Below are 10819 nucleotides of genomic sequence, written 5' to 3'. Positions count from 1 at the left end.
TCTCACAATACTAATGCGGCTAACAGAGCTTAAATTTATGTGTCCTTATAACTATCACTCAAGAATTAGAGTTTAGTGGACTATGAAATTAAACTTGTTAGTTTATTACCATTCATTGAGGCTTAAGTCACTGTCACAATGATGTTTTGGCTCTATCGTAGGACAATTGTTGTCACTGTCCGATGCTCCAATGGCTTGACTTGTTAAGTCTCCTCCATGTACGACGAAACAAATCCTTTGGACAAAAAGTTATTAAAGACAGAAAATTCTAATTGGATCGCTAACTAAGTTGAGTTCCACTACTTTTCAAATTTTACTTTACTTCTTCACTTGTGCTTCTTGATATGAACATTATTTTCATCTAGTGGGTTTCAAGAGATCGAAATGTAAACATCAAAATTTAGAGTGATGGAGTAAAAGTGTGGAGAAGAATTTGGGAGTCCAAATAGTGTTTTCCAAGCAAGTTAGGCAATATAATCTAATACTCCATAATATATAAGAATTGAAAAGATATACAAAAAGAGGTGTTTTTTGTTAATACTACGAGTCAACATTGACTCCACTAAGGCTTGAACCCACCACCTCCTGTATAAAGGGAAGGGTTTGATGATACTAGACCACAAGGTCCTTGGCTACAAAAGGAGGTGTTAAGTGGGTGAAATATGACTTTTGTACTTGAGTTTAATATTTGTTAACACCCTCTTAATTACTTAGCTCATCACGTTAAATCTTTTTTAGTATGATTTACTTTCTTTTGTATTTTGCGAGTTATATTTATTGCTATTTTTCTCATCCTTATATTAATTTGAGTACACTATGTAAAGTCCTGAGAATTGAGATCAGACCATGTTAGGATAAATTGATGGTAGTACCACAACTTATTATATGAATTGAAGGCGTGACCCTCACTGCATGACATGACCTCTTCTCATCTTAAGGTTCAAATCAAAAGATTAATTTTAGTCGAGCATGGTTAATTAGGGACATATAAAATGAGATGAAGAAAGTATAAGTGTACGGTCTTTGTTAATTTTAAAATAGTATAATTAGGTAAAATTGATTGTTGTTGGTGTATACCAAGATTAAGTGATTGAATCGTAATGTAAGTTAAGAAAAATGAAATACAATCAAAATTGAAGTTCATCAAAAGCTAATACAGAATTCAACTAAAGAAGATCCAACATAATATTGCATATGAAATACATTAATTATTTTAATTTTTATCACAAGAATAATAGAAACAAATCATCATATATATTACTCCCAGATTGAGCATAAAGCTAATTTGCTGAAATGAAGGGTTGCAATTATCTTCCAGCAGCGGCTGGAAATTCCATATTATGTTTTAAACTGTCATACTCAGTTGTTGATGATGTTATACTGAAAGTAGCATCATATCCAAATGGGATTGGCTGCTCAGTAAGTAGAGCATCTGATTCCATTAAAATATCTGAATTATTGATCCATGGATGTTTTGTTGTTCTCCTCAATCCACCAAGTTCAACTGCAACTTCCTTCATCGTCGGCCTATCATCTCCCTTCACATTTAAACACCTTTTTGCAAGCAAAGCAACCTCTCGTAGCTCTTCAGTGTTTCCCTGACATACAATGTTGTCATCAAGGATATGGAATAAATGATTCTCTTTCAACAATGAAAGAAAATACTGAGATAGATGTCTCTCCTTCTCTGGACCATCAAAAGATAGAGCCCTTCTACTCGTTAATAACTCCACGAGAACAACTCCGAAACTATAAACATCACTCTTTTCTGTTAAATGATTGGTTTGCAAGTACTCAGGATCTAGATAACCAAATGTTCCTTGCACCATTGTTGTCAATTGAGTTTGATCTTGAGGGACTAATCTGGATGCACCAAAATCAGATACCCTGGCGGTGTAGTCATCATCAAGGAGAATATTTACAGATTTAACATCTCTGTGGATGATGGGAGGAGAGGCGGCAGAGTGCAAATAGGAGAGGACCTCAGCTGTTTCTGTTGCTATTCTTAAACGGGTCGACCAAGATATTGCCGATGCCTTGTCTTTGTTGTGTAGATGCTCGGACAATGTCCCATTGCTTATGAACTCATAAACCAACAATGGAATTTCTGTCTCTAAACAACAACCAAAAAGTTTGACAATGTTTCTGTGATTGATTTGGGAAAGCACAACTACCTCGTTGATGAACTGCTCAACTTGGGTTGGGTCCATCATCTTGGCCTTTTTAACTGCGACAATTCTACCGTCAAGAAGGTCCCCTCTATAAACAATGCCATAACCTCCTTGACCAATGATTCTAGTTTTGTCATAGTTGTTGGTTGCTTTTTTAAGCTCCTCGGCAGCAAAAATTCTTGTTGTGCTAGAAGATGTACTTCCTCGATCAATCCTTTCTTGCAGAATCAGTCCTCCATTGTCCTTAAAGAATTTCTTTTTCATCTTTACTGATTTCTTTTGTCGACATTTTAAGTACAGACCAAAACAACTGATCATCTTCGTTATAATGCCTAAAGAAATACCTGCATATATGCAATAATCAACCTTTGTTAGTTTCTTAAAACGATGATGACAATAATGGAAACCAACTCTGTATTAGTACTACCAACAATGAAATTAAGAAAGGAGGGTGTTGGGGTAACCCGTGGCCAAAATACAAACTTGTAACCATAAGGTTTGAGTTCAAATTTCAGTTTTCTTGGTTTGAACTTGTCAGGTATAAACAACCTAGTTAGGTCTTTTGCCGGTTAGAGTCACACAAGACAAGATTTACCCAATACACACCATCGGATAGTGATTGTGAATTTTTCTTGTCACCCCAAAAGAAATGAGGGTGATGGTTTACCTAGAACAAGCATGATGTGTCTACGATAATTAGAAGAAGTGCAGCCTAAAGCACTCTTGCCATCGCCACGGTAACCTTTCTTACAAGAGCACTCAAAGCCACCTTCGGTATTTGAGCAAACGGCGTTTTTGGAGCAGTTGTGCTGTTCATTTTCACATTCATCAACATCTGCAGAGCCAATTAACAAGAAAGCTGAGTAAATTAAAACAAAACATAATGAGCTTGTTTGGTAAAATAGTTCCAATTTTAACTTATTTGATCACTATTAGTTGTTTGACTTGAGTAAAAATCAATATTAGTGTTTGGTTAATCAGTTTTTTTTATCTCCAAAAGTGTTAAATTCAAAAGTTGCTCAAAGCAACTTTTTTAATTAACTTTTTGAGAAAATAAAATTATTATACCAAACAGCAGCTAATTTACCAACAACCCTTCTACGTTAATATTATCAACTAGTTATACCCTTTAACTCAATCAGTTAATAATCATTTACCAAACATGTTCAGTATCTAGCTATGATGACTACATACTAAGCTAAGCTACCATTTATATACCTTGGCAACCTGGAGGGAGATAAGGATTGCCTTCATAGCCCTCCTTACAAGCGCAACGATGCCCCTCACCATTGATGGCAACACATGAGCTATTATCTTGACACGCGTTATTGCACGTCTCATTGGAGATTATCCAGTCAAGAACCATAGGTAACTTCTCCACATTCCATTCCTTGGAAAGGATAGTGGAGGAAAAATTGAACTCCTCCTTTTGCACCACCAAGGCGTAGCTGCAGGGAATAACATCATCGGTAGTGTTGGTATAGTTATTAACAGTATCCAATTGAACGTACACGTTCTTGGCCAGGTTAGGGATTTCGGTCTCGCAACACCCAAACCCGGAACAAGTCCCGTTTGTAACATCCTGTGTGGAGTTACATGTGGCCATACAGTTACTCCCTGTTCTGTACGACCGGTCATCGCCATAGGCGTAAACGTTAGCGAAAGTGTCGCACCCGACAGCAACGAATTTATTGGCGGTCTCGTTGACGTAGTACATTGGCGAAGTAAGCCATGATCTCAATGGGGAACGCCATTTTCCCTTCTCGTAACAATATTTAGATACGCGCTTCATGATCCTTAGCTGCCCTGCAACTGATATATCCTTAACCTCCAAATTGCTATTTGTTATAAATGGTTTTGGAGGATAATAGGAGGTGTTGCAAGTGATGGAGAAGTTTGAGTTTAGAGCACATTCTTCTCCTAAACCAAAGGGAAATGGGATGCTTACGTTCCAACAATGATCAACGCAGTTGGGTTTGGCTATGGGATAATTTGTTTTTGATGTGGCGGTGGAATAGGTAGGAGCAAAACAACCTAGTACTGCCCATAACACAAGTTGGAGTAGTACAAGGAAGCTGCGGCTCATGTTGTTGGACTGAACTGGATGGACTATACAGTTTCGAAATGATGATAACAAAGGATTGGTTTGTGTATCCGTATCATGCTTTCCACCTACTATATATGTAGTATGGCCTGTCCTCTCTATTCTCAAAACGACAAAACACCAAGTCACCCAAGACGACCAAGACCAAAGCTTATTCATATAAACTCTAATAAGAACACGCAATTAATTAGCTAGGAGACTTTTCTTCACTCATTGGATATTATTTAAAGTAAATAATTAATATTATTTGTATTATAATTATAATATCATCAACAAGTCACATCTCAAATAAGTGGTGTTCTCTTCATATTAATGAGTGTCTCCAAAGTGCACCACTTGGGGCAAGGTACTGCATCCGATTCGGTACATCTAACCCATTAAAGCAGTGAAACAACGGTCATGAGCAGAGAACAGGTGGAACGATTACAAGAGCCCACGCATTAAGAGCACCGTCTCATCAAAGATAGGAGTTATGAATTACAACAGATGTCACTTAGGAAGAAATAACGATTCTTAGGGTTCGCCTCATCAAGAACAGTTACGAAGGAGTGCGCACAACAATTACTGAGGAGCCGAACACTTATGGAGAGGAGCCGTTGCACATATTAGGAGGCTATTGCTCATTATTGTAGTCGTTACCTTGTATAGTATAAAAGTGAAGCTCATGTAACAAGTTAGGGGACACTCTGTTTACATAAAATATATCTAGTAAACATTATTACCGCCATTGCTCAATACGCCGTAACAGTCTGCCAAACTTGCATAGCGACCACCTTTGAATGAATATTAATGTGTTTTTGTGTACTTTGTTAATGCTATGTTACTAATAATTTTCTATAGAGTTTATTACTGAAATGGTCCTTCGACTATTGCGGAATTATCAATTTGGTCCTCATCAATTTTTCGTGCCTAATTAAGTCCCTTGACTTTGAAAAATTTAACCAATTTGGTACTCTGTTTATTTTGCCGTCAAACATCCGTTAAATCAGGACCAAATGGATAATTTTGCTATAGTCAAGGGACCATTTCAGTGAAAAATTAATTACCAATTTGGTCCCTTGACTATAGCAAAATTACCAATTCGGTCCCGATTTAACGGATGTTTAACGAAAAAAATAAACGGAGGACCAGATTGGTTAAATTTTTCAAAGTCGAGGGACTTAATTGGTCACAAAAAATTGTTGAGGACCAAATTGATAATTTCGCAATAGTCGATGGACCATTTTGGTAATAAACTTTTTTTCTATAATTGCAAAATAACTAAACTAATTTCTCATAACTGTTGGATGAATCTATTTGCTTTCTTAGTTTGAGCTGGTTAATCATGAACAAATCAGGCTAATTTAATTTTTTTGTTTTGTTGTGGATTTAAAAGCTAGATTAACTCAATGAACACCATTTGATTGTTGTGATTGGGTTTCTTTTTTCACCGAAATAATAATTTTTCAAACGTGTTGGATGGGTTTCTCTTGGCTCCATCGCGGGACAATTGTTGTGACTGTGCGATGGCTAATTGACTTGTTAAGTCACCTCCGTATACGACGAAAAACCGCATTGGAGAAAAAAAGATAAGGATAAAGAAAATTCTAATAGGAATATTAAGCAAGTCGATAGTTAAATTAGGCTCTGTCGGACACAGATGATCATTGCAAGAATGATAAACGAAAGTAAATGTGATACGATCCCTCATAGGCTCCACAAGAGATTGTGGAGTGGTACTTAAGTTGGGACTAAATCTCCACTCATGAGCTAACTTTTGTGGTGGAGTTAGGGTCTTGGTGCCGTAACAAAATGCAAGAAAACCAGAAAACACTAGAATTGTTTACGCAGTTCGAAAAAAAATTTCTCCTATATTTACGGGATCACTTAAAAGTAAAACACAACTCTAGTAGATGATCACATATTACAACTAGATGAAGATACTCCATACACCTATATGTCCTAATCAATTTCATCAACTCAATTTTCATCAATCTCCTTGAATTGATGGCAGGTATTCACTTTTCACAACCTGTAACCTTCACTTCATGTAGAGACAATTTTTCTTTTAAATACACAGGACCGCTTTAGGCCGCTTTTGTAGGAATTAAATTACCATATAACTACTCGGAATTAATCAGAATAATACTATGAGGAAAACAGTTGGAGAATGGCGTGAGAGACAAGATGGCGTTAACAATGAACATCTCAGTGCTTATCTGCTATCTCTTAAATAGTATCCCATCAAGACTCTTGAATTGAATCTTGAAGTAGTTGAACATGGAGAGTCTCTTATAATTTTAAATCTTTGTCTGAAGATTCTAATCACCAACAAACTCTTTTATCAACGTATACTTTAATCTTTTTCCCAAATCAGAGATCATCTTATGCAACACAAAGAAGCAGACCACCAAAATAAAAATTTATAATTAATGATCTAGCCAAACTAACTTATAATTTGACAAATAATTAGCCAATAAATTATGTGTATCATTTGACTTACAATCTTCTCCTTTGTCAATTATTTGTCAAAATTAAAGGTGAAAATGGCTTGGAAAAACTAAATAACTATTTGTTTCATATTGAAAAGGGAAGTGATTTGCACTATTATATATACAATAACCTTTTAGAGAGAGTTTAAATTGTATAACTTAGATGCTCTCTTTTGCACTAAGAGAGAAGCGCAAATCAAATCTCAAAATAAGCCACTCCCGTACCAGTTCAGAGAATGTTTTGTGCTTGTTACGAATCAATGCAATACAACATCTACCTTGCAAATTATAATAGTCACAGTGAGTAGTGACCTCCGAGTGAATATTGTTAATGTGCTTTTATGTACTTTTATTGAATTTATTAATGTTAAGGTACTAATAATTTAATAATGCAAATAACTAAACTAATTTCTCAAACAATCATTAACTATAACAGTAATAGTATACTTTTACTTTTCTTATCCTTTTATATTAATACAAGTATAGTTATCATTTTTTGGAGTTATAAATGAAAAGATATCTTGACTAACTAACACATTTGGGATTGGGGTCAATGAAATAATTAGATTTTTAACATTCCATACTTCGTAGGAGTAGGGCATATATTGTGAGTGATTGTCGGTGGCTCCGTGTGAGCATCTAATGAGATGTAAGTTATTCTAATTTTTTCTCTTACAATACTGTCAAGTCCGGTGTAGATGTCGTTAGGACAAGAGATTTCGTCTCTTGTAAAATGTAGATATCATTAGGACAAGAGATTTCGTCTCTTGTGAAAAAAACATACATTGTGAGTGTCCAACGGGGTTGATCATTGTTGTCAGCTTATGCAGTCCAACCATTATTGCTTCTTCAAAAATTGTCACATTATGCTTGACTCCTAAGTCTCCTTAGCTAGCTCCAACTACCGCTAAGTACTTATTGTATGAATTGAAAGAGTGACGCACACTGCATCCGATTCCTAAATTTTATTTTTTTTTAAATATTCACTCAATTATTTGTTGTTTATTGTACACGCCAAAGTCAACAAAGACTTCATATCCCATTTAAACAGTGGCGGTTTATACAGAGAGAGGTTACATGCTAATAAGACAAATTGCATCAATTTGGTGAGTTAAAAGTGTTTAATTGATTTTTTTTATACTTTAATAATCTAATTATTGTTTCACATTCTTTTTTTGAAAATAAATCACGAGAGATAATATTAAGCATCATCAACCAAATGTCGAATACAAGAAGGATAATAAGAAAACCAAGTACAAGGACCAGATTGTGAATTTGTTTGCCCTGGCTAGTGCATGAGCCAGTTTATTCTCTGATTTACTAACAAAGTGAAAAGGCACAAAATTAAAGTGTTGTTTAAGTCGTAAGCACTCACTAATCACACAATCTGCATAGGAGTAATTTGTTGGAGACGACTCAAGCATCAGACAGACTGTTTAGCAATCAGAAAAAACCACCAATTGACACCATCCATGTTCTATAGCTCAAGATAGAGCCTCCTTGATTGCAATGGCCTCAGCAAAATGAGGGTCAGCTAGGCAACGAATCGTATTATTGCAAGCAGCCAAAAAATCTCCATTTCCCGTATGAATAACAGCCGAAATATGCCAAAGACCTTGTGATCTAGTGGCATCCGGTGTCCCGGTTAACACTCCTACATAGATGATGGGAGTGGGTTCGAGCTTCAGTGGAATCAGCTATTGACTCTATACTACTCCTACATAGATGATGGGAGTGAGCTTCCACGTTCTCAAAGGGAAAATAGCATGGATAATTCTCTCTTACCAATATTAATCTTATTTATTTACTTGCAATAAATTCATATCACATCACTTACGCCACACCTTTCAAAGCCCAAAACTAATAAGCTATAATTAAAACTATATTAATCTTATTTATTTACTTGCAATAAATTCATATCACATCACTTACGCTCACTTACGCCACACCTTTCAAAGCCCAAAACTAATAAGCTATAATTAAAACCACACCTTTCAAAGCCCAAAACTAATAAGCTATAATTAAAACTTCACCTTTCAAAGCCCAAAACTAATAAGCTATAATTAAAACTTTCTTATTTATTTACTTGCAATAAATTCATATCACATCACTTACGCTCACTTACGCCACACCTTTCAAAGCCCAAAACTAATAAGCTATAATTAAAACCACACCTTTCAAAGCCCAAAACTAATAAGCTATAATTAAAACTTCACCTTTCAAAGCCCAAAACTAATAAGCTATAATTAAAACTTCGCTGATCAACAGAAAAAGGATCAATTTGGTAAAAAATGTCTTCCTAATTTTTTAGTCGAAAGACATTTTTAGGATTCTTTATTTTCCATCTCTCGTTCTTGTCTTTATTATTATTACCACCAACAAACCACCACCACACAACAACACAACCACAACATCCAGTCACCACCTACAATACCACCACTGCCACCAATACCACCATCACCATAACTACTACACCACTACCACCACGAATACCACCACCCCCACACCACCACCACCACCACTAGTCCACTACCACCGTCACCAACACCACCATCATCACCACTACTACCACCAACACCAACACAACCACCACCACCACCACTACCACCAACACCACCACCACTACCACCAACACCACACCACATATTATTATTATTATTATTATTGTAAAATACTACATTGTAACAGAGTCAGTAGTACTCAAAAAATAATAATAACTATACAATGCACACTCTCAAATAATAACTACAAATTTTATTTGTCATAAAAAAAATGCTTATATATTATCATAACAAAATGTTAGGTTAGTTGATGCGTGATGGTGAAATAGGAAATGAAAAGCATAAACTATTCCTGAGAGGATGCCAGTAACAGCACGTTTGGTTCACGGAATGAATTTTGAGGTAATAGGAATGTTATTTCATAAGGAATGGAATAGGCAAGGAATAGAATAGGAATTGTATTCTATTGTTTGGTTCGCGGAAGGAATGGACTTTAGGAATTATATTACAGTGTTTGGTTGGTTTAAGTAATAGAAATGAAATATGTTTTAAAAGACAAAAAATACCTTTATAAAATATGTAATAATAATAATAATAATAATAAGGATATTCATGTTGTTGTTGTTGTTGTTGTTGTTATTATTATTATTATTATTATTATTATTATTATTATTATTATGTAATAATAAAATAAAACTTATAATAATATTAATAACAATAATAAGAAAAAAGGAATAATAATAATTATAATAATAATAATAATAATAATAATAATAATACAAACAAAATTATATATAAAATAATTTCTTAAAACACAAATTAGAGTTTTTGATCCCACATTGATAACTCATGAAGAGGAGCTCATTTGAGCTCCTCTATATAAGAGAATCATTGTTTCTCTTTTGAAATTAACAACAAGATGAGGAAGCTTAGAGCAAAAAACTCATTCATTTAAGGAGCCTTAATTGCTCTTAGTTACAAGTTTTTTTTTTTAAATAAAAAAATGTATTATTATTATTATTAATTATTAATTATTAATTATTAATTATTAATTAAATTTTTAATATATAAATAAATATATATTTAAATAAAAAAATATTATATATAAGAATTATAATATAATAAAAAGGGTATTTTTGGTAATATAGTATAAAAGCTATTTCCAAATACTTGGAATAGCTAATACTAGGGGGTCCCCTAGGAATGGCTATTCCCCTTGCAAAGAGAATAGCTCATTCCCGGGAATGCTATTCCCAGGAATAGAATCACGAAACAAACAATGGTATTCCATTCCCGACCTATTCCACGAACCAAACAGGCTGTAATAGTTAATCCTCTTGCATAAAACAATTATCAAACAAAAGAATATACCTATTGTTAGAGATGCTGACCTATTTCGGAAAACAAACGTGTTATTAAATTAGAGTTACGTTATATGTATAACCTTTGGTCTTGGTCGTCTTGGGTGACTTGGTCTTTTGTTTTAATTTGAGAGGCAGGCCATTACATGCATATATATATATATATATATATATATATATATATATATATATATATATATATATATATATA

General features: G+C 34.3%; 1 protein-coding gene across 1 annotated transcript; it reads right to left on the bottom strand.

The window, feature by feature from the left end:
- Positions 1-1124: 1124 nt before the first annotated feature.
- LOC116019969 (putative wall-associated receptor kinase-like 16) lies at positions 1125-4294 on the bottom strand. Its single transcript, XM_031260376.1, has 3 exons — positions 3390-4294; positions 2839-3006; positions 1125-2515 (listed from the first exon to the last, which is right to left on the bottom strand). Exons 1-3 carry the CDS (start codon positions 4255-4257, stop codon positions 1308-1310), a joined length of 2244 nt encoding a protein of 747 aa, XP_031116236.1. The 5' UTR covers positions 4258-4294; the 3' UTR covers positions 1125-1307.
- Between the last annotated feature and the right edge of the window lie 6525 nt (positions 4295-10819).

Source organism: Ipomoea triloba, chromosome 5 (assembly GCF_003576645.1).
Source record: "Ipomoea triloba cultivar NCNSP0323 chromosome 5, ASM357664v1".
Classification (NCBI taxonomy): domain Eukaryota; kingdom Viridiplantae; phylum Streptophyta; class Magnoliopsida; order Solanales; family Convolvulaceae; genus Ipomoea; species Ipomoea triloba.
This window is presented reverse-complemented; position numbering and strand designations above follow the sequence as displayed.

Bases quoted from the DNA above. Each gene is read 5' to 3' on its own strand.
- LOC116019969 (XM_031260376.1), bottom strand. From the start codon at position 4,257: ATGAGCCGCAGCTTCCTTGTACTACTCCAACTTGTGTTATGGGCAGTA. The intron at 3,007-3,389 runs GTATATAAATGG...TTGGCTCTGCAG, and splicing joins TCTCCCTCCAGGTTGCCAAG to ATGTTGATGAATGTGAAAAT. The intron at 2,516-2,838 runs GTAAACCATCAC...GCATATATGCAG, and splicing joins ACACATCATGCTTGTTCTAG to GTATTTCTTTAGGCATTATA.